This window comes from Musa acuminata, chromosome BXJ2-11 (genome assembly GCF_036884655.1).
Source record: "Musa acuminata AAA Group cultivar baxijiao chromosome BXJ2-11, Cavendish_Baxijiao_AAA, whole genome shotgun sequence".
NCBI lineage: Eukaryota > Viridiplantae > Streptophyta > Magnoliopsida > Zingiberales > Musaceae > Musa > Musa acuminata.
The window spans coordinates 11043868-11068347 of NC_088348.1; the positions used below are offsets into that span (position 1 = coordinate 11043868).

Consider the following 24480-nt stretch of genomic DNA (forward strand, 5'->3'; position numbering starts at 1 on the left):
CAATGTTTTACTTTCATAACCATAGGGATTTCTATATAAATTTTTTAAGCCTAGGAACTCAGAGGCTAAGAAGGTCTGACTATAAGGGTAACATGTAATTAGCCCACTTATAGACTTGACAGCCTCATTTTGATTGGCTTTTATGATCATTTCAGGCTTGTAAATGCAAGTTATGTGCAGTTATCTCATAGAGACAAAATTACGTAAAAACAAGTCATCCAGGCAATCATTTTGGAGATTTTCTAACTCCATAGAGTGATGCAAAGTGTCACCAACACAACTCCCAAGAGCTACTCGGGCATGGCAAACCAAGAGATTTTCTAGACATAGTTCACTATCTTGTTCCGCAATAGTATTATGTGGACACTTGTGTGGACTTTTGGCCATGGCAAACCACCTTGGATTCTTTGTCGCGTGACCATTTAAAGTTTGCGAAGTTTATGTTTGTAATTTATATTATCTATCAAGTATTTGCTAAAATGATAACTTGTAGAATTCTGAGTTAAACGATTCCTCTAACTCATCTTCTCTTTTGTATGTCTTTAAGGGATCATAAGAGGTTTTGGGAAGATTAACCCTTTGCAGATAGACATGCAAAAATATCACACATCTTACACAAAACCAATTTACTCTGATAATAGGGTGGGGGGCTTGTGTGCAAAGGCGACCCGAGGTGGGAGCGGAGGTGGAGGCACAAGCGACTAAGGAAGAACAAGGGTGGCGGGGGACCGAGGCGAATGTGACGCCCAATAGGACGAAGACTAGGGATAAAATCATTTTTTAGGATAGAGGCCAAGGATAAAATTATTTTTTTAAAAAAATATTCTATGAAAATTTTAAAAAATGAGAATAGTTTACCAAAATTTCTCAAATTTAAAAACTTCTTCAAACATTTGCCATTAACATTCTTTTTCTTTTTTTAGCACTGCAAGATCTTTATACAATTTAGAAACAAGTATACGAATTAGGTTTTTGTTTCTTGTTTTTTCAACTAAAATTAATCTAAAATCCAATTGGGAGATATCTAAATAAAATGGCACGAGAGAGTCGAACAAAAAGTGAGGGACAAGAGAAGGGACGATTGAGCAAGAAAGAAATTGGTACAATATACCACCTGTGGACTGCTACAGTTTACCAAAAAACAACACAAGTCTATATAAAATCAGATGATCATGTATGAGGGCTGATGATAGGACAGTAACCGATTGTGAAGCCTCGATGAACAATGATGGTAACTGTATGTAACAAAATTTCTTATCGGGTAAGTTCTGACTTTAAGTTGTTAAAATCATACCCTAAACTAATAGATCGAATCACACTTTTACAACTAAACCATACCCACACTACATATACATTATTGTATTGTATATGAACGAACTATTTGTCATGATAGCATCAAAATTAAAAAGCACAGAGCACAAAGCTAAAAAGCAAAGAAGCACAAAGCTTTTCTAAATAATATACATAAATTTAATAACATTTTTTGTCATGTTTGAATTCATGTTTAGACCAATACATACCACTCCATATATATCGCTGATTCTTGTTAGGTTGTACTTATTTTATAATTGGATTCAATTCCCAACAACATTTTAAGATTTCAATTAACCAAATTGGCATCTGTTGTCATAGTATTAACCAACCAAAAACTTGGCTAACTCCATAGAGTAAAAAAGTAGCTTCCCCTAATAGTCTTGAACAATTTTTAACTCAATCAACCAGTTTTTAAACACCATGAATTCCACACTCCATTCTTCAACTGCACCTTGACAGATTAAATTAGATCAGAGTTGAAAGCAAAAACTGACGGCTATTCTTTAAGCAGAATTGATATGCATTGGCATGAATTGATCAAAGTGTATGAACAAAGAGAAATGGAGCAGATTACAGCATTCTCAAGTAACTCCAGAATTATGGGAAAACCAAAATCCAACCTGGGAAGCCAACAGGAACATATAGCCGATGAAAGACGAACCCTTGTGTTACCATCAGAGCTTCATCTTGCATAACCACAAGTCATAGTTGATGCCCCAATTAAGTTTTTCGATTAAATACCCAAGCATGGAAGTATGCCACGGCCAGCACTAGAATTGGTTCCCTCTGCCACGGCCACCCATCCTTCCTCGTCCACGGCCGTAACCTCTGCCACCAGACCTTCCGCTACCACCTCCTCTTCCCCCTCCATATCCACCACCTGTCATATTTGAGAATTGATTTAGCCCAAGCACACAAAAAGAGAAGTTACTATGCATATTTAGACTTTTTTTGCCTCTTAAAAGAATACATGTTCAATGCAAGCACATTGCAAGTCTCATTTCGATAAGGTAGACTGTCATCTCGACTGTTAAAGAGTACAAGAACCATCCGGTAAGTGACTCATAATGGAGCAAAAGTTATCTTTCTCTACTGCAGCATGTAATAGACACAAATGAAATTTCGATCCACTTGCTGGAAACAAATTTGGGTGGATACTGTCTATTCATACTTTCACCACTAGACCTAAGGTTTGAACAAAACTTAAATCATGTAACATGACAGTTTTAATATAAAAAACAAGATTTACAAGTTCCATAGATGATCTTAGACCACCCAAGCTAGAATAAGTAATAACTAAATACACATGGATTTATTGAGTCCACTTTAAATGTGAACAAGGTACTTGGTAAAGCAACAACAGAAGAAAGAGCGAGATGGCTAGGCAAACTTACCATGATAATTCCAATTGCCTCTACTACGTCCACCACCTCGACCCCAGTTAGAGTTCCATCCACCATTTTCTGCCATCCAAAAAAAATTCTCAGTTGAAGAGGGCAAACACATTTTATTTCAAGAAGAGATTTACAATAAAATAAATTACCTTGATCATGGCCATATCCACCATATCTGGCTTGATTATAGCCATATCCACCTTGGTTATAGCCATATCCCCCCTGATAGTTGCCATAGCCTCCCTGATTATTCTCATATCCAGCAAACCCACTGCAGCCTCTTCCCCAACCCCTTCCTCTTCCTCCTCTACCTCTACCATGTCCTTGTGCATATGAATCTTTACCAAGCATTTAAAAATCAATCAGACAGACATCTTACAAGTATTAAAACAAAGTCACATACCTTCATTATGTTGACCTTGCGTTTGCTTCGGTCGAAACTGCTGCTGCTGTTGAGACTGCTGGAACTGTTGATATCTTTGCTGGCGTTTTGGCTGCTCTACTTGCAAGGGAGCTTGATATCTACCAGAAAAAACAACGAAATCTATCATGACAGAATAGACAGTTCTCCAACATGCAAGAGACCTTCCTAAGGGTAAAAAAATATATTATTTAAAACACAGCATGAGAAACAACAAATGGCATACCCAGGGGAATTCTTGTTTAGCTCTCTGGTTGACAAAGATACTGAAATCATTGACACATGCCGTGTCATCTCCAAACTACACAAACAATTGGAAAGAAGTTTAAGGAGACTCATCCAAAACCTCCAAAACACATGCAAAAAAGTAATAAAATGAACACCAAAAAAGGCAAGAGACTTACGGTACGAGGCCCTCTTCAATAGGTTCCCACACATCAGTGATACTGACCGAACTGATTGTAGTATCTTGATATAACCCAGAAAACCTTTTCTGCACCCAAAATACTAATACCACTTTGAGCAGTTATTTTAGGGAAAAGGATAGCAACAGAAGTTATAGAGACCACCTTTATAATCTCAGCAATTGCCACTGCTTTGCTGATTGCCTGTCCCATTGCCTTTAAGACGATCTCTCTACCACGTTTTTCCTGCATGGAAGTAACATAACAAGTGGCATCAAAGAGAAGTTAACTTCTTTAAACAATATCCAGCAACATTAATGATATTCATTCTGAATAAAAGCATAAATGATATTCATTTATGTAGAATTTAGAGTATATATTCATTCTGAATAGAAGATTTCACATTTAATGCTAAAGCAAAAATAAATGATATCCAATCCCAAACTTTAAGTCATCATGTCATTAATGTTTCACAATGATCTACATTATGAGTAACCAGGAAGACCACAATAAGAATCAACCAAAAAAATTGCAGCTGTAAAACGAAGAGTTTATAGGCAACATGCCATTACAAACGATAAGAGTCACCTAGTAGATCCAAGCAGTGGAGTCCTCTCTCAAAGGCTAACAAAATTTACAATCCGTCTTTTAGTAACAACGTAACACCTCAACAATATTGCATTTTATGCATAATATTGGTTATTAAGTTCTTGTAATCCATTACAGATTCATTGATGAACGATGCATCTTCCTAATTCTAAGACATTAAATGGGCTTAACTGCTAATGATGTTTCCCATCACAGTAACACTCAAGTGTAATATGTTCCCAGTTTATATTAGATTGGCTGTTCTGTTTTATTTTCTGACATGTGTAATATCTTAAGTCTTCTCCTAGTAAGTGCTGGGAACCTCTAACGACAACATGAAAGGCCTTGACTTTTGGCTTCCTGGTTCAGCTAAGTGAATCCTTTCCTGTCATTTAGCCTTATCGAGGGCAATGTCACTAAATAATCCAAGAGTCATCATGTTCATAGATAAGAACCTTTGTAAAATTCCTATCCCTCCGAAGGAAGATATTCCAAGCAGATCACTTGGATGTGATGAAACGCCCTTAAACAATTTTCTCCCATTTGATTCTCAACTAAAATTATAATAATTTTTTCAATGAATGCAATCCTTTTTCCTATTTGATCACTCTTGGTAACAACACATCCATCTCAACTCCTCAGTCCTCATCTTTGTTCCCTCAAGCTGAAACATAAAGTCTTGTTTGTCAACCTTATAGTTATAACTACCTTGCAATATTATAATCCTTTCCTAAAGGATACTGGGTAGTCACAGAACACTAAATTCCCCTCTCTATTTAAGTTTTTAAACATCACACTTCAGTTGTATGAGAAATATCTTCTTTGATTTTCCTACCAATGATAGATCAAAATATGAAAGCAAATTTACAAAGCATTCAAACCATACATTTCAAAGGGATCTGGTCCTTTTCATATTCTGAAACTTGTGCATCATATATTTGATCGTTTATCATATATAACTTGTGAATCTTAACCATAAAGTTTGTGTGCACAGCCCTATCTCAGAGTTTAACCCCACTCTATTATCATCAAACAAAACAATGTTGAGAATAAAACACAATAAATTATGCAAGTAAAACACAAATATACCTAATTAGTTTATCTGAGTACTAGAAAAAATACTGAGTGCTCAAGCTAACCCTTCATGCAGCCATATGAACATAGGGAACTGATGAAGAATATTGACTGTTTTTTAGATATCCCAATCTAATAAACTTTATCTAATGTTAATTTATTTTACAAAAATAATAAAGCTCAATAAAAGAATTTCTAGAGAATTATCTCATAAGATTTTATAGGTCAATGAAAACCACATGAAAGCCTTTTTCCTTTCCCTTAATTATTCCATTTATCACAAAAAAAAAAAAATTTACCTGAAATTGATCCTCCATTCAATACCAAATGGATTTAGAAAAACACTCATGTCTAAACTAACTCTTAGAACAGTTGATTTTACATCTAGCTGATTCAAAATAGGACCACCTGAAACCCACATCCTCAGGGCTGGATCAGCTGACAGTCACTTGCAATTAGTTGGCCTAAGACTACTTGGCCCAATCTATTATGGAGCACATTTGAACCTTAAACATATGCAATCGACCAAAAATCCAGTTGGCTTTAGGTGATAGGACCCAAGAAGAGTTTTAGAGACTCAAGATGCATGTTTGAGACCTACCTGATGAGGACAAAAGCTCTGGAATTTGATTTTTAAGGAATTCTCATCAAGAAAGCACTAGAATTCTACAAATTCTACTCTGACAAAATTTTCAAGAAAACTCTGACAAGAATCCAACCAAACCCCAGAAGAAAAGAAAAAACAAGTTAAATTGGACTTGAAAATTTTTTACGGTAATAAAAACTAGTTTGGTAGTTGTTTTCATTGCCAATGAGGCCTAACTAAGGTTTATACAGGTTTGGAGCTGAAGCAACAGGAATAACAAACACAATCTAGTTTAGGAAGGATTTCTATCATATTTTCAGTTTATATTTATTATGGATTACTCCTAGTTTAAATCCAAATTAGATTAGGAGTTCAGGGTACTAGCAGCCCTGACAGACCTACTTGAGTATTGTCTACTTTATTATATAAAATAAACATATTATAGAATGATTGAAAGTTCAGTATTGGATCAGTGCTATCCAATGATCGGACTAGTATAAGTCTGGTACATATTGTACCAAAACACATGGTACATCAGCATACTGATCACTATGGATTATTCAGGGAGTGGGAGAGAAGAGGGGAAGAGAAGATTAGGAGGATGACTAGGAGGAAAGAAAGTACGAGAAAAAGCAGCAAGAAACAAGACGAGCAATGAGGCAGAGCAATTGTGGCGAGTGACAGTGGCTGCGACAAGGCAGCAAAGAAGTTACGACGAGGCAGTGGAGCCACTATGGTGAGACAGTGAAGAGACCACAGCAAGACAACAAAGCAATGACAGAGAAGAGAGAAGAGCAAGGGTAAGAAAGGAGAGCAATGGTTGATGAAAAAAGGGAAAAAATGATCGTTGTCTAAGAAAAATATTAAAAAGTACATGAGTATCGGACAAGAGGCTTACCGAACAGTAGGCTTACCACCTAGAGTGCCCAATTTGGTAGGGTTATGGGGCAATAAACCATGTTTCAGACCGGACAGAGTGGAATAGTTCAAGTCCATGTCTTGATTTTTTATCAGATGGGTAAAAATTAATGTATATGGCCTGATTTGACCAATTTTTAAAACAATGGTTTAGTTACACACCTTTCTTTTTCTCTCTTGGGGAACTATTTTACTCCATAAATTGGAAAAATAACCTTGGAAGAAGGATCACATGCTATTACAATCTCAATCGATCTTTAACCAATTGCTGATATCCATCGTAATCATATAAATGATATTCAAGTCCAAACTCATGATCTGAGGCAGCTTACAGGATCAATCCAAATCCAAATTCTATGCTCAAATCCAAATCTGATCCCCATCTCATTCTTGCAAACCTCGATTACATCTGTAGGTATTGCTTATAAATGATGTAAATGACCTACCCTTAAAAAGGATTGAACAATTTCCTTGAGCATTATTATGATGTGCCACATATAATTCTTTGGTTATTATCAGTGTTATTTTTGCTTTCCCTACTTCTATGTTTTTCCTTCCTTTCCTCTTTGAGATGATTGTGCTAAAACAACATATACGACATTCACATCTTAAGTATGTATAACCTCATCTTATGAAAAATGCAAATCTTCAACTACAGCATCCTTTATCTTATCCTTGACAAATATACTCCTCTTTGAATACATATCTCATGTTTGAATAATTAGATATATATATCAGATTTTCAAACAACTCAAAGACAGCCCTCCGGACCTATGAAAACAGTCAAAGTCATTGATGACGAATTGTCTAGAAGATAAATAGTAACACCATTATTAGTACAATGACCAAGGGAGAGAGACCTTCAACAAGACTCCAAGCTGAGATTTCATAATCCTCCAACTTAAAATTGCTCTTTCACTGAAATTTCAAAGTCATAATTGAAGGTGGAAATACATTGTAAGCAATAGACAAAGCTAAGTAAAATCACAAGCCGTTCATCCCTATCATCATACATTCAACACCAAGCATGAGAAGGTGAATTTGTGAATCTACAATTCTTCACCAAAAAAAAAAAAATCATGTGTAATACCAACCTTACTGAAGTTAAATAACACTACTAAAAATAACAAAGTAGTTGCAATCTTAATTGTAAGTTCCATTGCTGTTACTTAGTACCCTCATTATAAAGATTCTCCACGAAAGCATTTCTCTGCTGCATGGCAGCAAGACTAATCAACTAAAGGTTTAACAAATCTTCACAACTTAAATAGAGAAATTGTCATTCTGCCTCCTATATTTTCTTTGACATTTCTGAAGAAAATTTAGTACCACTCATAAGCTTAAAGTGCAACCTTAAAGGTACGCATTCCTAATTGTTGGGTAGCCTTTTAAATTTCAAGTCACTACATTTATTGACTGTATCCACACCAGCTTGAGGGAACAATGTTAAATTGATATTTATTCATAATATACTGCATTTTTTCACATAACCCTCTCAAAATTTGTATTAAGATCCAGAGATCATTCATGCCATGGATAATAATGATGCTTATATTGCAAATAAACAAAGAATTACATATACACACATGATTGAAACTCATGGGATACCAAGATATAATGATGGACTTAGATGTCACACAAAGAATGAGTTAAGACCTATGCCTACTAGCACATATTGGCATTCACATAGAAAGGGTGGTGCATTGTTCAAACCTACAGCCAAAACAGAGTGTGGGGACCATCAATTGTGCAGTCTTACCCTTGTGAGAAAAAAGTTGTTTTCGTGACCCGAATTTTTATTCATGTAAATCATAAAGAAGCAATCGTACCGTGAGACCAAGGCCCACCCTCTCATGGAGCAAGGTTCTCAAGCTGACACAAAATTGGCATTGAGAATGCATGCATTTAGCACCCTTAGTTTTATGATATTATGTTTGTTTAAATTTGATTGATTCTAATTACCAGATGTTTGGGTGGGGATGGGGGAAGAAAACCTATAAACCAATTAGTAAAGGAATAATTTATTAATCATATCCCCCACAATATAATGATTTTATTTCAACAAATACAGCCTCTTGCAACAAAATAATTTGTATTTCATTCATCCATCAAGCTACACAAATGATCACATATAAAGAGAGAGGATTTTTTTTTTCAACATTTCATCAATAGGTCTAGAAGATGTTTATCCCACCATCATGCATGTGTCAGCAAAACATAAAAAAGACATGTGCTTAAGCATGCACCATGTCACGACACCATTTGGCATGAGATGTGTTGTAGGAAGTTAGATACTTGTTAGACACTACTAGATTAGATATCTTATACATTTACTAGTTCTCATTAAATAAATGATGGCACTGTGGTTTTTTTTTTTTTTTTGAGAATGATGTTACACATGTCATCTGACAGACAAAACATTAGTTGAAGGAGTATTACAAGTTCAAAAAGGTAAATAATAAAAGGCTCCAAATATGGAAGTCAATGATGAAAGGGGAGAAAGCAAGCAATTTCTTTCGGCTAGAATCCAGTCAATGTAGGCAACTTTGTAGCATAAAACTTGCATTCCATTTCAAAAAGAAACTATCGCATGTTTGTTCAACCTATTCATGGGAATTGGGATCCACTCATAACATACAAATTTAATATCACATCTTAACTTAATAGGATAACCAGCCTAATTTCATTGAAAGCCTAAACCACTGAACCAAAATGCTTAAACCCAAATTACCAATAATATACTCTCCAAACATTTATAGGTTAATCTTAGTTTTTGTCCACTTTCGATGTAAGACTAAATATTTAAGACCTAAGACTAAATATTTAAGACCTAAAAGTAAAAGAATAGATATTCTGCAAGTTAACAGAATCACATGAAGAAAGCACTACTTATTCCGCAACGAATGGTTGACTACGACCGTGTGCATTAACCTTTCGTTTCTAAAGTGAATCACTTATGTATATATATATATTCTCGTCATCACTTACATGGTTAAAACAACTTCAAGTTCGTGACATTACGAGATCATTCTTAAGATTCGAGCTTTCTTCGGTAAACATCAGAAACTAGGATGACTCTGATCTAAGGGCCACACGCCGTCAGACCAAATACAAGAAGCACCCCCATAGGTAGAACACGAGAAGAAATAAAATGAGGTCATTTATACGACACAGCAATGCCAACTAGCCATTAATCTTCGATCGACAGTTACAGAATCGACTGAGTAGCTATGTGAAATCGACTAGATTGAACAACGAAAGCATCTCCGAGAAAGAGGAATCCACACCTGGAGAAGGCTCGTCGCATAGCTGACGTAGTTCCGTACGACGCCCTGACTAGTGATTCGGATCTCGTTCTCGTTGATGACCGATTCCGGCCGCGGCCTCTCGACCTTCTGGTATCTATCCATGGCTCACAGGGCGCTCCTCCAGCGAAGGCCAAACGAAGGTTAGGGTTATGAGAGGCCGCTTTCTGCTCTGATTCAAGACACTGTTTTGCCGCAGTTTTATAAGAAGCTTGACAAGTTCTATATATATATATATATATATATATAAACAGCTTCATCACCCCCTCTTACCGCATATGATTAGTTCGATCTTAATACCATTTATTTGATATAATTACTAATTTAAAATAGTTAAAGTCAAATTCTTAATAAGAAACCTTTATAGACTTAGTTATTCTTCCACTTCCCAACATGACTAAATTTAATCATTAATAAAATAACTTAATTTAATATTAGGTTAATTCTGATATGAATTATCACAATCAATCTCTATAGCATAATTTAGTCATTAACTTGGGTTTGAATTACTAGCCCAAAATACATAACTCTATTTGGATGATAATATATCCATTAAATTTTTGTACACCTTATTTAATCTCTTTGACCTCTATCATCATATCTAATACTAGATCATTTATCCTCAATAGAATCATTTACTCATTAACCTATTTATTATGAATCACTAATCCAAAATAATTAACCTAAATTTAATAAATATATATATACATATAATTATATATAATAAATTCTTATTAGCTACTATTAACAGTAGCTATAAATACATTACTTAATTGAGCATGAAAAAAAAATATATTTTTTTTTTATGGATCCAAGAGATGGCAATAGTACTTTAACCCAAAAAATAAAAACACACTTATATTTTATAATGGTTGTCCAACATTGATGAGGTATTTTCAGGGATGGACATAAGTTGAAGATAAGGATTTGATAAGATCTTAAAATCTTATCGTAGCTCTGATACTAAATAATAAGACCCTAAAGTCTTATTGTAAAAAAGAAGAAGAGAAAGGGGATGATCACTTCAAGGGGATCGACCTCCTTGATCGTTTCGAAAGGATCGACCCTCCTTGATCACTTCAAGGGGATCGACCCTCCTTGATCACTTCGAGGGGATCGGCCTCTTAGGTTTTATCAAAAGACAGAATAATATTTTTCATAAATTATTGAAAAGAAGTAATTACATCCCTGTTTATAGAGTTCCACCCAAAGTTCATCAGGACTTGAACTCTAATAATAAATAAATATTAAATAAATCTCTACTTGACTCTAACTAAATCAAACCGACTCAATAAACAACTGGACTAAACAGACTCAATAAACATTATTAAAAAACTTTAAAAAAAGATCCGATTTTAACAATAAATATTATAATATGGAGATCAAGAATTTAAATACTTGTCAGATTTCATTAACCTATTAGACCCTTGAATACTAACATAAATCCATCAGTCAATATAATAATAACAATAATAACAATAATAATAATAATCATCATCATAACTATCAATTACAAGCTATACATTTTGATATGGATACATGTATTTAAATATTTCTACAAATAATTCTGAAGAATTGGAAATTCCTATTTAATAAATATCACAAAAAATTGAGTTCTTTAAGAAGTTCACTAATTCAAATAATAACAGAGAAAGTAGAATAATTCATTTGAATGTACTGGTTCTAATTGCAGCGGATTCTTACTCAAAAATTATTTACCCAAGGGTACCGCAAAGATGAATGCCCCTTCTTAAGGCTCTTAGCAACATATATCCTTCATAAACAATCCAAGTTCAAGCATCCATCTCAATATACCAAGAGAAACTCGTGTTTATAAATATAATATAATCTGATTTTAGGCATATCAATTAAGATGATGGATCTGCCTGCTGGTACAGCAATTGGAGTGTTGCAGTGACATTGTTGCCTTCTCAGGATCATTTGCATTAACACAATGGCAATACAGCATCACCTTCTTCAGCACCCCCTTTGCAAAAACATTTCAGCTACTTCAGGACATTCTTAAGAAAGAGGAGTCGTTTGTCTGTCCAGTCAGCAAAAAATGTGATATTAGACCTTAGAAATGTTGAAGTTGACACAACAAATTAATAATTGCCTGGATGCATAGAACCCATTCATGTCATCAACCATATCAGAAAAGAAAACTTATTACACATATAAATATAATTTCAGAAATAAATGCAGATGAAAATGGCTAGAAACTTATCTCCCTGAAGATACCAGAAGAAACATCTAATCTGAAATCCTTATGGAATGATCATATTATGTTGATTTTGTTTCACTGTTTGACCATAAACTGTATCGACACCTGTAAATCAAAATTGATTGCAGAGTTCATTCATAAAACCAAACCATGACATCATCCAATGAGAAAATCTCTTCAGAAGGCTCTATGTATTTTTGTGTATTCTTTGATGCCTGTGTTTCAGATGAACCAATCACCAAAAACATGCAAAACTAGAACACATACATGGTTTGAACTTCGAAGGACTGCCCCTGGATGATTGTCTGGACTCTTTAGGATCAATTAGAACTTTAAGAATCTGCAAAGACTTGACAGGAAATTCGTCTGAATTTTCTGATGCCAACCATATTGGACAACCATTGATGAGAATCAGTCAATTCACAACTGGTTCCCGTTCCGACCAATCCCAACAAGTTTCAGTGAATTCTGGCCAGTTCTGTCCAAATTTCAGCTTAGTTTAAGAATTGGTCTTGGCCAATCCACTTTGTTTCAAAAATAAAGAAATCCTATTGCATGATCTGATAAGGACTATACAGTAACCAATCTGATGATCTCGAACTTGGATACTAAAGCCAATACCAAAGTAACCAAACAGAACCGCAGTCCTGAAAATTGAGTCATACAAGCCACAGTAATCAAGGTTGATAAAAGTTTAGTTTCCAAGAGTATGAAAATATGTGAAAGACATCCTTCAATGTGAAATAAACGGTGAACAAAAATAATGACAATTGATAAGATATATTAAGGACCATTCTACAAGAAGAAAAAACAACTACCAGTGGGAGCTACCTGAATCTGTTGGAGAACTGTAATGCTTCCATCTCAATTCAAAAACATGGCTTTTGCAATTGCTACAGCAGATAAAATCATCTTTCTAGTTATTACAGGATCCAGATCAAAATTCGTCCTTTGAACTACTTCTGAGCATAAGTTTACTCCAATGTCAGTAAATCCTTCCTGCTTTTCCTCTTCTTTTCAGCCCAAGATGGGCCATATATTACCAGATTCGTCCTGCCAAATCTCCTATCAGCTATCTGCAGTAAGATACTTAATGGGTGAGTATTACTGCTTAACTGATAGGCTTGTCAAACATTTTATTTGAAGGCCTAAAGTGTTTGTGCAACAGAATAAATAGAAACAATGATATACAGGAAAATTCAACATGCTACCTGAATGAGGAAAAATAGAAATTGACCGTTGGGGCCTTTATTGAGGCTTTAAATCCCTCTCCCTCTCCTCCTTCACTCACTCTCTCATTCTCGCTCTTTCTCACTGTCATTTGTGAACTCTTACTTGCGACTAAAAGTTCTTAAATGGCTCAAGATCAATGGAAGAAACTTCCTCCCAACAGATCCAAAAAGATAAATTCAATTTTTACTCCTTAGATCCAAACTATTCATTTATGGCTTAGATACACTTTATTCTTATCTAAATAGAAAAAATCTTTACAAATGATTTTTTCCTATTTTCTGACCATTTTCCAGCCTGTTTTCCGAAAACTGATACATACCAGCATACCATCTCACAGTACTAACCAGTCAATGCCAGTCCACCAAGGGACGGATACCACCAATCAACACGGCACAACGGTCCTTGGTTTATACAATATGTCCATCTATAGTATATTACATTTCATCTATCTTTATGCTGAAATGGTGTCTGGGATATGAGGTGTTAGGTAGAGAAGAAAATGAGGAACTGATAAATTAAACAATTGAGTTCAGAATCATAAGCAAAAATATCTGCTTCATACAATTAATAGATGATATAATTAATTCCTTAACTCTGACCGTGACCGCCCCCCGCCCCCCCTCTTTTTTTTTTTTCTTGCAAATGATAGAGGGGAGGGCCTCCACCTAGGGAAATACCTAGGCGAGTACCATGTCATCATCTCCACAGACACTTGAACCTAGAACCTCTTCAAGAAAAAGAGGTAATACAAACAGAGGCCTCAGTGCACTCAAAGAAACTTGCAAACAATTTTGGTTCAATTTGCATCTATTCGCTAAAGATCATCATAAAAAATATGGACCAACAATTCAGTGACACCATTTATTTTAATATATTATTCTGCCCACTCTCCCTGTAGTAAATTTGTTGATTAACCTTTGTATATTTGAAGAAAGTATTCTTAATGACAAAAAATGTCTTGCCAGAGCAGAAGTGCCACAGGAAATGCTGCAAAACAATTCCGTTCCAACAGGCACATTCTAGTTCACACACCACCTGTGCTGATAACCTTAAGGCCTAATATTCATAGGTATCCAGGACATCAAGTATCCGTATAGGCCTACATCTACATGAAAAATTACCATAATGCCATATGGAAAAGATAAATCATGAAAAGAATATCATTGCCAGTACATTCTAGTTGAATTAAACACTAATAAGTTATAGAACCATAATCATTTTGTGTACAGATTGTGCCAAAAAAATGTACAAGAACTAGTTTATTCAGTGGTAACACAAAATAAAACAAAGAAATCGAATATTAAATGCCGGTAAAAGAATGGGTGACAGGAATCATAGAGAAAAGCTTTAACACACAAAATAGTGTGACTTGCACATTTGAGCCTTGGTCCTATGACAGCAACAGCGATTTGTGACATAATTTAATAATCAGGGTAGTAAAATAAACATAAGCATGACATTAATAAACAAGAGGGATAAGTTTAACAAGCATAGATTTATTATTATAGACTAATATACAGCAAGGGACAAGCTATGATAATCCACACGAAAAAAACATCTTGTATGATGACAAACAAAATGTTATAGTCCACACTATGAGTTCCTTTCACCAAAGAACTAGAACAAATAAACAAAATGTCCCAAGTCATGATCCATCCCAATGGAATAACTTAAGCCCAAGTTAATAGTACTATATTCATTAGACCCTTATAAGTTAATCAAAATCTATAGCCACTTCCAATGTCAAACTAAATCAAAATATTGAAATATTTCTCGCTTGAAGATTTGATTAGGAACCAAAATAGGTCATAAACCTTAATGCATGTGAGGCCTAGCCTAGTGATGGCTTCACACTATGGCGTGCCCTTTAGTCCCGTCCACAAATAGTCCTTTCTTAGTCGAGTCCTTCACCCTCCTCAATACTAGATTACTTCTAATACCATTTATCATGACTACTTCCAATAAGATAACTTTAACTTATTAAACCTGAACCACCAGTCCAAAATGCCTAAATCTAACTTACAACATTCTACCCATCAAACCCTTATAAACCCATAATCAATTCTAATGTGAGACTAAAGCAGGGTATTATATCCCTAATATTAAAACATTTAAAAAAAACAAATTTTTTGTAACAAACTATTGTTCTAATTTAATCCCTTATCAACCTAAAACAAAAGTATTTTACTGTCTGACAAGTGCCAACATAACGAAATAAAAAATTATCATACTATTAAAGATATTAAGATAAGAATACAAAAATAAAAAGTTGATAGAAAGTACTTTTATGAGATGACCACAAGAGTCAGCCAACAAAGTCTTAAGGGGATACTCCACCAGCTAGCAAAAAAAGACAAGTATTACAGTTAAATCTGACCAGAGCAGCATTAAGAAAAAAGAAAAAAATTATGCCAAAGCATGACTCACGATGAAACAGTCTTCTCCAACCAAAGGTGATTTTCCAAGATGATCCATGAGCACGGTATAATCGACGGCCATGTAGGGTGGTGTGACACTTATATAGTCAAATGATATGTTCTTATCTGCAACAGAAGAAAATTTTCAAATTTATCAGCTATGGCAAGTCTTTAGACTGAAGAGCTAGCAACTTGAAAACATAAAGAATGACTCAGCTAGATAAGAATTAATATTGAAACAAGGCCATAAATTATTTTTTTGGATACAGTTTAAATATGTTGTTATTATAGGCAATATTAGTCATTCAATAACTAAAATCAATTTACAAATTCTAATATGGTATGGCCACCAAAAGTGAAAATGATCAGTGATTTAAAAAGCGCGAGGCGCCAAAAGGCGCCAAGGTCCAAAAATGCCCAAGGCGCTAAGCGCTCGCCCGAACGAAGCGAGGCGCTAAAATATAAAAATATATAATATAATTAATAAATATAATTATTTAAAATTTTAAATAAAAATATGCTATTAAATTAAAAAAATCTAAGATACAAAATCACAATGTCACATTAACAAAAAGTTTCAAAATTCAAAACAATAAAATTTTATTAACAGTGTTGAAAATTAATCATTTCAAAATTCAAATAAACTTAATATTAACAATATAAGCCTGCTGACGGAGAAACGATGAAGCAGCGGCGAGTGGCGACAGCGGCAAGCAGCAGCGGCAGCGGGAAAGGGAGCGAGAGCGGCGAGCAGCGACAGCGGCAAGTAGCGGCAGCGGGAGCAGGAGCAGGAGCGACGAGTAGCAGGAGGCGCGAGCAGCGACAGTGGCGAGCAGCGAGATTGGGATCGGGATCGGGATCAGGATCGGGATCGGGAGCGGCGGTGGCGGTGGCGGTGGCAGTGGCAGCGGGTTAGGGTTGGGTAAGGGTTAGGGTTGGGTAAAGGTTATATCGGTTTAGTTGGTTCGATTGAACTAACTAGCAACCGAACCAGGACCGAACCAGACCTAAAATCCTGGTTCGGTCGCCTTGGTTTACCCAGGCGCTCACCCGAAGCGCCCAAGTGGCACCTGTTTGAAGCGCGCCACCTGGGAGATTAGCGAGGCGCTCGGGCCTCGCCTCGCCTCGCCCGAGCGCCTTTTTCAATCACTGAAAATGATACCATATAATCTTACATAACAGTGGAACCAACACACCAACCAATCACTGTATGCATAAGCACACTAAAATATGTCCAAGTTTCGCTAAAATAAGCACTCATCCTAAATGTATCATATTGGCATCCTATGATGGGTATCAACTTGAACTAGAAAACATCTCCAGCGAGAAAATTGCAAAAATTTCATAAATATAACATCTTAGTGTCTCAAGGAAATAGATAATAGTCAAAAGAGCAATATAATAGCTAAAAGTACATCCGGCAGAAGGGTTGTAGGAAAGGTATCCCTCAACATGAAGCATCATTTCTTCAGATAAAAGTTTTCTACAAATGAAATTTTAATTTGTCCATTTGTGAGATCTTTGTTTTTTAGCTTTGACCATGGGATTATTTTAAAAAACAGATCTCTCCTCTACAAGGAGTACCAAGCAATCTAGGCTCAACTTATTGTTAATACATTCAATTTGAGATGCTTAGTAGACAAACATGTGGACTCATATCCCAATAATCAATTTACAACCTGATGCAGCTTTCCAAAAGAGACAACATAGACAACAAAATGTCATGCTAGTACAATTTCAACAAGATGTACAACATCTTTGAAAGTTGGGAATGTGCCACCTAGTCCATCCATATTAGATTGTGATAAGTATTTACATGAAATCCCAACCAAATACATAATGGATACATCCAGAACAATTTTATTTTATATCTATACTCTTATATTGATAAGTGGCTGACCCAATTGGATCCTTTACCACTTTTGGGTCTTCCACTCTTCTTAAGTGGGTGAAGGAAAGAAGTTCTTGTTTACCTAACAATGTTGTGTCGATGGATGCATATCGGCACAATGTTATGAAGCCATTAGACACCGAATCACCCTCCTAAGGGTCCCACCTCCACTGGCAGCTAGATTTTCTATTTGTCTATTATTTTAGTTATACTCTTGTCTCCTAAGAATCACCCTCCTAAGGAGGGTTTTACATCTTGAGTATAGATCCACACTGGTGGATGACCAGATTTACATGGATTCGTTAATAATGATGTACTGAAACATGGTAGACTAGTATGTACCATAATACAGAGAAGGGGAAGTAGAAGGAGAAAAAGAGGAGGGAAAAGCAAAAGAGGAAGAGGAGAGGAGGGAGAGAAGGAAAAGAAGGGATAAACGTGTCTTTAGATGGGATTGTGTACCATACTGCAAGTCTTGGTAATCGTTTTGCTACAATTACAGCATAATTATCATACCTTAGTGGTTTATTCTCGTCTCTCACTCTCTCCCTTTCATCTTTGTAAAGGTTAATTCTTGAATTGGAAATACTCTGATAGGAAGATCATTTATAGAATGTAAAAATGGTCATCACTCAACCTACAAGACAGGTTGAAAAATACCATGCAGAAACAATACCAACATGCATCATGTCAATCTACAACAAAGATGCCAATGTTGACCTTTGATATGTGCTACCCTATACAGTGCCAAGAAGATATAGGCACACCCCTACACCATGGTATGAAAATCCTTGCCTAACAACAGTGCATTTGAAAAAGAAAAAGCTTCTCATGGAAGATGTATTCTGAATCTCTGCCAATTCTGTTTTGCTTTGGCAAGCCAACATTTGGTTAGAGGTGGCAAACAAATTTTGTAAGAAAGGCCCAAACTTAATGTACTTGAGACATTCACAAAATTTTTTAAAGTGCTATTAATGAGTGGTGAAATGATTAATACGAGGAGAGGTAGAGGGTGACCTGAAAAGAAATTACAAAAAAAATATAATTGAAGATTTAGATACTCTTAGCTAAGGATATGACTTTCACATAACTCAACGATACAAAAAAATCCATGCAACTGATATCAAATAGTTAGGAATTTATGACTTTGTTGTTGTTATTATTGTATGGGCATCAACGTTTGAAACTCCACCTAATATTTTTAATGTCAGTCTACTTTTTCAAGAAGTGCAACTTATTAATAAAATTTTTTAAATTATATATATATATATATATATATATATATATATATATCATAAGTTTCATCAAGGTTCGTCATACCACGGTGTACCGCCCGATATATACCAGTTTGACAAGGGACCGATATAGGTGGTACATATCAGTCTATCGACATACCTCATTGTATTGTGTGTCGGTATATCGGTATGTACTGTACTGATGACCGATCAGTACATCAGCACGGATCGGTAAACCGAACCATGAGTTTCATAATCTAAATAATATTTCAATTGTGTGCATCCAAGTCCACTTTGTGTCTTAGCTTGATTAAATTGTAAGAAAATAAAAAGGGCTAACTGTGATGCAATCTATCATACATCCAAACAATCTAAATTTTTGAGAGTTACATTTTTTAGAAAAATAAAAGAACAAATAATAGTGTACTATATCAAAAATATTAAAGCACCCATAACTATAAAAAGGAAAATAAGAAATATCGCAGATCTTATATCTTCATTCAATGTGAAGGTAAAATTGGATACCCTTTTGTTGCCTAAATACAGAACTATTTTGTGAATCAATATTAAAATCCATGCCAAAATTAACATAAAACATCACTATCTCGAATATTATGCATTAGCAATAGAACTTGTAATAAGTATATCTATATTATTAACCCATAAATCAACACTAGTATAGCTTAACTTTCCTATATTGTAGGCAAGGTTGACCAATTCCTCTAATTTTAATTATTGACTGTCATGAACTCATTATGTATAAAGATAATGCATCCAAAGCCTCCTTGAAGCACACCAATCCTGACGCAAGTACATACGAAAGTCAAGCATGGTCTCTATCACAAGAACCTCAAATCCATTAGTCAACCACCCACTGTACTCAGTGATTTGGTGTTTAATTCTATGATACTCTATACCCAATACAACTTTACCAAGGACAAGAAGGGATTGGCAAAGGCATGCCCTTCATGTGAGAGCAAATGATTAACTAATATGTTAGCTTCTTGGGATTTTATTCCACTTTAAACCAAATTGTAAAGAATTTGCAAATAAAATATATACTTTCCAATTAACTATTGTAGGCATTATTTTACTTCAATGGAAGGATACTAAATATGAGAGGACTAAAATTTAACCTCACACTGATACAAATAAAGCATGCCAGGTACAATAAACTTCTAATCTTCAAAATCCTATCAACAAATATAAACATATAAGCAGTGTTAAACACCACTTGATGACCCTTAAGGCAAAATAACTTAGTACCCTATTTGACTCAATAAAACCAGCAACTGAGCTTCTATAAAAACATCAAAGACTTCCATGATTTACCAAAATATAAAACATGATCATACAACTTAGGAACCCAGAAATGATTTCTAACATTCCCAAAAATAGAGGGTAAAAGATATTACTTCTTAAAAAAATGGATAATTTCTCTTCAGAACAGTATAATCAGTAGACTCAAAACACTCAACGGAACAAAATGGTTCATGAGTATACCGCCTACTAATCACATCTTACTTTGTCAACAATATACAGACATAGGCCATGGATGCATGCCCATGAAGTGCACGTCATGCCTCGATGGGCACAACAAAGTGCTTTAATCATAGAAAAATGTGAAAACGTTCACAAGTGTTACAGTGAACATTATTTGGTGCTTTTTGTTGGTAGCACATATGCGTTTGAAAAAATGTACCAACTCCATTCTGTGGCAGCCACAAGCCACTAAGCATGCATGGAGCACTTAGTTTGACTCTAATATTTAATTAATAAGTGAGCAAGCTACCAATAATCTAGAGATGCAAACAAAATTATGACCACAGTTATTGCCGATTATAAGAAAAAGGAATAGTTATCAGTAAAGCCAGTCCTTTGGACAAATTTATGGTCCTAGTTAAGGTTGACAAGGATTGCAATGAACTAATGGCAGGTAAAGCAACATGAGTACCTGAAGATTGTTCAGCTTGCTCCAAGAATCTTTCAACACGAATTGTATGTATAACTGAAACATTAGAAAATCCTGTCCATTCTAAATTGGGTTGCAGCACTTCAGAGACAACCCAAGGATCCATCTCAACGAAGTGTACCTGGGAAAAGAAGCAAATTGGCGGTTTACAATAAATAACACATAAAACGATGAAGAAGAATAGAACAAGGAGACGGCTTATATTGGCAAGATATTAATTTTCATTAAACAATGAGCCACCAATCAAGGATAACCAACTTGGTAAATCCAAACAAACAGAAACCGACTATTTTGTCTACCAGATCATAAGGGTTGCCAGCAAGATCAGTTGTGAAACTCAGAAGCTGAAGCAGGTATGAAATGAGACGGACAGAAATACTTGAAACTAATATACAAATAAAGTTTCTAACTTAGAAAACACCTCTGAACATCCACGGCTTATAGCTTCAATTCCAACAGATCCAGTTCCACTATACAAGTCCAACCAGCGTCCTGGCCTTAGCGAAGCAGGACAGCCACCAGCCACCTAAAAGCCATAGAAACTATTGAAACCAATCTCATTATTGGAGATATATATATATATATATATATATATATATATATATATGTATATATATATATATTATGGTATGCTAAGGATGCTGAAGATTATAATTGTGACATTTTCAAGTACAAATAAATTGCAATTTTAAATAACACCAACTAAGTTCTGCAGATCTCATCCATACCAGTAAAATATCAAAGGCTGCTCCTCTGACAACTTCCATCATAGGTCGGACATCCATACCTTTAGGCGAAAGCAACTTCTTCCTGCGAGCTTTTCCTCCTAACACCTAGGCAAAAAAAAAAAAACAAAATCCATTTCTTAATTAACAAAGCCATGACAATCTGAGAAATAAACTTGAAATTGAACAAATAAACCATCCTGTATTTTCTCAATCTCCAAAAATGAAGAAGCATCAAAAGGATATGGTTCATGATAAATAATTATGAAGTTACCTGAAACATAGCAGTTGCAGAAAAGGGAACTGTAGTCATAAACTAAATCATACAAATATGAGAAACAAGTGAGGAGGCAAATTTCTGGAAGGATTACTGAACGAATGTTGTACCCAAGTTGGAAGTTTCAAATTACAAGTAAATTAAACCCATAGAGTCATCCCAGGGCCTCATCCTGTAAGATGCTTGATGTGGCCATGATTCAAACTTCAAAGTTAACAACTGGGAATGAATGACACAAGACCATGATGTTCCTAAAGAACTAATTAAAAAATGGTTCTACCTGGTCAAGATTTTTTCTTTTAGGCATGTGATTTTGTAATGATATACAGTTAATAAAAGTTGCTCTCACGAATGCACAAACTGAATTTTTCCTTCTACTTATCAAGTATGATTAATTTATGCATTTTAATCATTTTAACAGGAAACCTCTTTATGGTTCCCTATTTGCTCAAGCCCTATGGTAGAGGTTGATACCTAAACCAGCCATCTAATTGGTTAAGTGTTGCTACACTTTGCAAGGAACACAGCTATGTTAAAATGGCATGTATATTCAGTAGTTGTTATACAATGGTCTTGTGATTGCTATATACTACTTTTGCCAAGATTTTCAGGATCTAGGTCAGAGTTGAGATCTGGATTGCCACTCTGTTAAGATTGGATCTGAACTACCTAGCTATTACTTAGACCAACTGATTAATAAACCTGGACCTATACAGAGTTTTAAAACATTTCAAAACTCAAACCAACTTAAATGAATCCTAATCTACACTTGGATGGCATCAATCATTTAGTTGAAAATGATGTGTGCAAACAATCACCTAAACAGTAAAAAAGTTCACAAAAGTTCTCCTCAAAAGTAGTTTTATCACAACATTGCTTACGTGATGCTGCACAAAACCAATTATGACAATCCGGGTATCCTAGTTCCAGTAAATAAGTAGAACAATAGTAAATTAGACCTTAACCCATTTAATTAATAATGCTTTTATTATAATCAAATGTGTACAGGAATTTTTTATTGGTCCATTTTCCCTCACTTTTATCTTTTAGAATCATGAACCCATGTTTTCCTCCATTTTCACAGACTAGAAGCGCACAAAATAACTAATTTCCCAAAAAAGGAAAATCACCATAATTTGCAGAAATTTTGGAAATATAGAAAAAAGCAAGGAAAGAAGACCATCATATATATATATATATATATATATATATATATATATATGCACCCCAGAAAGGCAGGTGCATCGCCCCACGAGACTCATTAAAGGATCCAAGTATCAAGAAGATGTTCCAAGAGGAAAGATGAACATCTCAATAGATTTGGGAGGATGAATGACCTAAAAGGGAAAATAAATAAAAAAAGGTATAATGCCTTCTATAAAAAATGCAAATGTATTTATATTAAATATGGGGATGGAAACATCAAGAAAAAAGTTATGCACTCAAACATGAGCTGCTTTCCCCTTTGCACAAAAAGACCAGCACGGAAGCATTCATGTTCACCTTTTTTTTCCAGAAAAAAGGAAACTATATTAACAGCATTCATGTTCGCTTATCAATGTCTGGGAGATATGACAATCATCAATATGGGGTAGCACATTAGCTGAAGGTATTTCCACTATTTCCCTAACTTCGTTATTAGCCTTAAAAGTTAGAATCATGCGACAAGATAGCTGAGATTATATTGTGGACTGATCCTTGGCGTAGGGACTACTATTGTCGAAAAGCATGAAATCTCTCGATAATGGTGCACAAAGTAGCCTGAAGCTAGGGAAAACAGCTGCCACTTCAAAGCTAGTTTGTACCCATGTGCACAATGTAAAACACAGTAAGAACTTCCCGCGGGGAGTACCTGAAGCAGCCTATGGGTAGTCCGCGGCGGCGGCTTCGGCTCGTCAAGTGGCAGGGGCATGCGCTTCCCCTTCCCAGCCCTGTTTTCTTCATCCCTCCTCCTCCTCCTCAGCTACGGCGTGCATTGATGATTCAACCAAATACAACAAAGATTGAAGAATTACACAGGGGAGTAGATACAGTTAATGAGAAAAGAGGAAGAATAAATCGAACCTTGTGGGCAGATAGGGAGATGCAGTCCGACGGGTCGAGGCCGTGGGTCTCCAGTATTTCTTGCTTCCGCTCCAACTCACGCCCGTAGACCGGCCTAGCATCTGCGCCACGCCACGAAACATTCCAACAAATAGGCCCGGGTTAGTCGGTTGAGTAATTCGTGTAGAGAGTGGTGAAGGAAGAAGATTATTCATACTGGAGGAGGAGGAGAGGATGAGAACGGAAGTGCGGCGGCGGTGAGGGTCGGCATTGGGGAAGCCGAAGAGGGGAAAGAGGGCGGCGGGGAGGGATGAAGGGCTTGCGGAAGTACGAAGATGACGCTGTTGACGGTGATGAAGGGAGGAGAACGGAGGAGAAGGAGAGAGGGCAGAGGACGCCATCAGCGGCAGCGACGCCCAATTATGCTCGGGTTGAGGGGAGGGAGGGGGAAGAGCCAAT

At 35.7% G+C, this 24480-nt stretch overlaps 2 protein-coding genes across 3 annotated transcripts; both read right to left on the minus strand.

Annotated features, from left to right (window-relative positions):
- Window positions 1-1790: 1790 nt before the first annotated feature.
- On the minus strand, window positions 1791-10473 carry LOC135628014 (uncharacterized). The gene is made up of 8 exons (XM_065134535.1): window positions 9987-10473; window positions 3699-3779; window positions 3534-3622; window positions 3356-3430; window positions 3112-3230; window positions 2858-3046; window positions 2709-2777; window positions 1791-2194 (listed from the first exon to the last, which is right to left on the minus strand). The coding sequence occupies exons 1-8, from the start codon at window positions 10107-10109 to the stop codon at window positions 2085-2087; spliced, it is 855 nt and encodes a 284-aa protein (XP_064990607.1). The 5' UTR covers window positions 10110-10473; the 3' UTR covers window positions 1791-2084.
- On the minus strand, window positions 7559-24480 carry LOC135628013 (uncharacterized). 2 transcript variants are annotated; one of them, XM_065134534.1, is made up of 13 exons: window positions 24239-24480; window positions 24043-24143; window positions 23831-23941; window positions 21705-21809; window positions 21398-21502; window positions 20959-21097; window positions 15889-16004; window positions 15745-15801; window positions 13060-13304; window positions 12496-12875; window positions 11891-12333; window positions 11709-11778; window positions 7559-7617 (listed from the first exon to the last, which is right to left on the minus strand). In XM_065134534.1, the coding sequence occupies exons 1-9, from the start codon at window positions 24420-24422 to the stop codon at window positions 13203-13205; spliced, it is 1020 nt and encodes a 339-aa protein (XP_064990606.1). In that variant the 5' UTR covers window positions 24423-24480; the 3' UTR covers window positions 7559-7617; window positions 11709-11778; window positions 11891-12333; window positions 12496-12875; window positions 13060-13202. The 2 variants fall into 2 exon arrangements, with proteins under 2 accessions (XP_064990606.1, XP_064990605.1); XM_065134533.1 differs by having other exon boundaries at window positions 11709-12333.

Excerpts from the sequence above, each read along its gene's own strand:
- LOC135628014 (XM_065134535.1), bottom strand. The coding sequence starts at position 10,109 with ATGGATAGATACCAGAAGGTCGAGAGGCCGCGGCCGGAATCGGTCATC. Across the intron at positions 3,623-3,698 it reads CAATTGCTGAGATTATAAAG|AAAAGGTTTTCTGGGTTATA; the intron begins GTGGTCTCTATA and ends TTTTGGGTGCAG. Across the intron at positions 3,231-3,355 it reads CTAAACAAGAATTCCCCTGG|ATATCAAGCTCCCTTGCAAG; the intron begins GTATGCCATTTG and ends TTTTTCTGGTAG.
- LOC135628013 (XM_065134534.1), bottom strand. The coding sequence starts at position 24,422 with ATGGCGTCCTCTGCCCTCTCTCCTTCTCCTCCGTTCTCCTCCCTTCAT. Across the intron at positions 21,098-21,397 it reads TAAGCCGTGGATGTTCAGAG|GTACACTTCGTTGAGATGGA; the intron begins GTGTTTTCTAAG and ends TTCTTTTCCCAG. Across the intron at positions 15,802-15,888 it reads TTGGAGAAGACTGTTTCATC|CTGGTGGAGTATCCCCTTAA; the intron begins GTGAGTCATGCT and ends TTTTTTTGCTAG.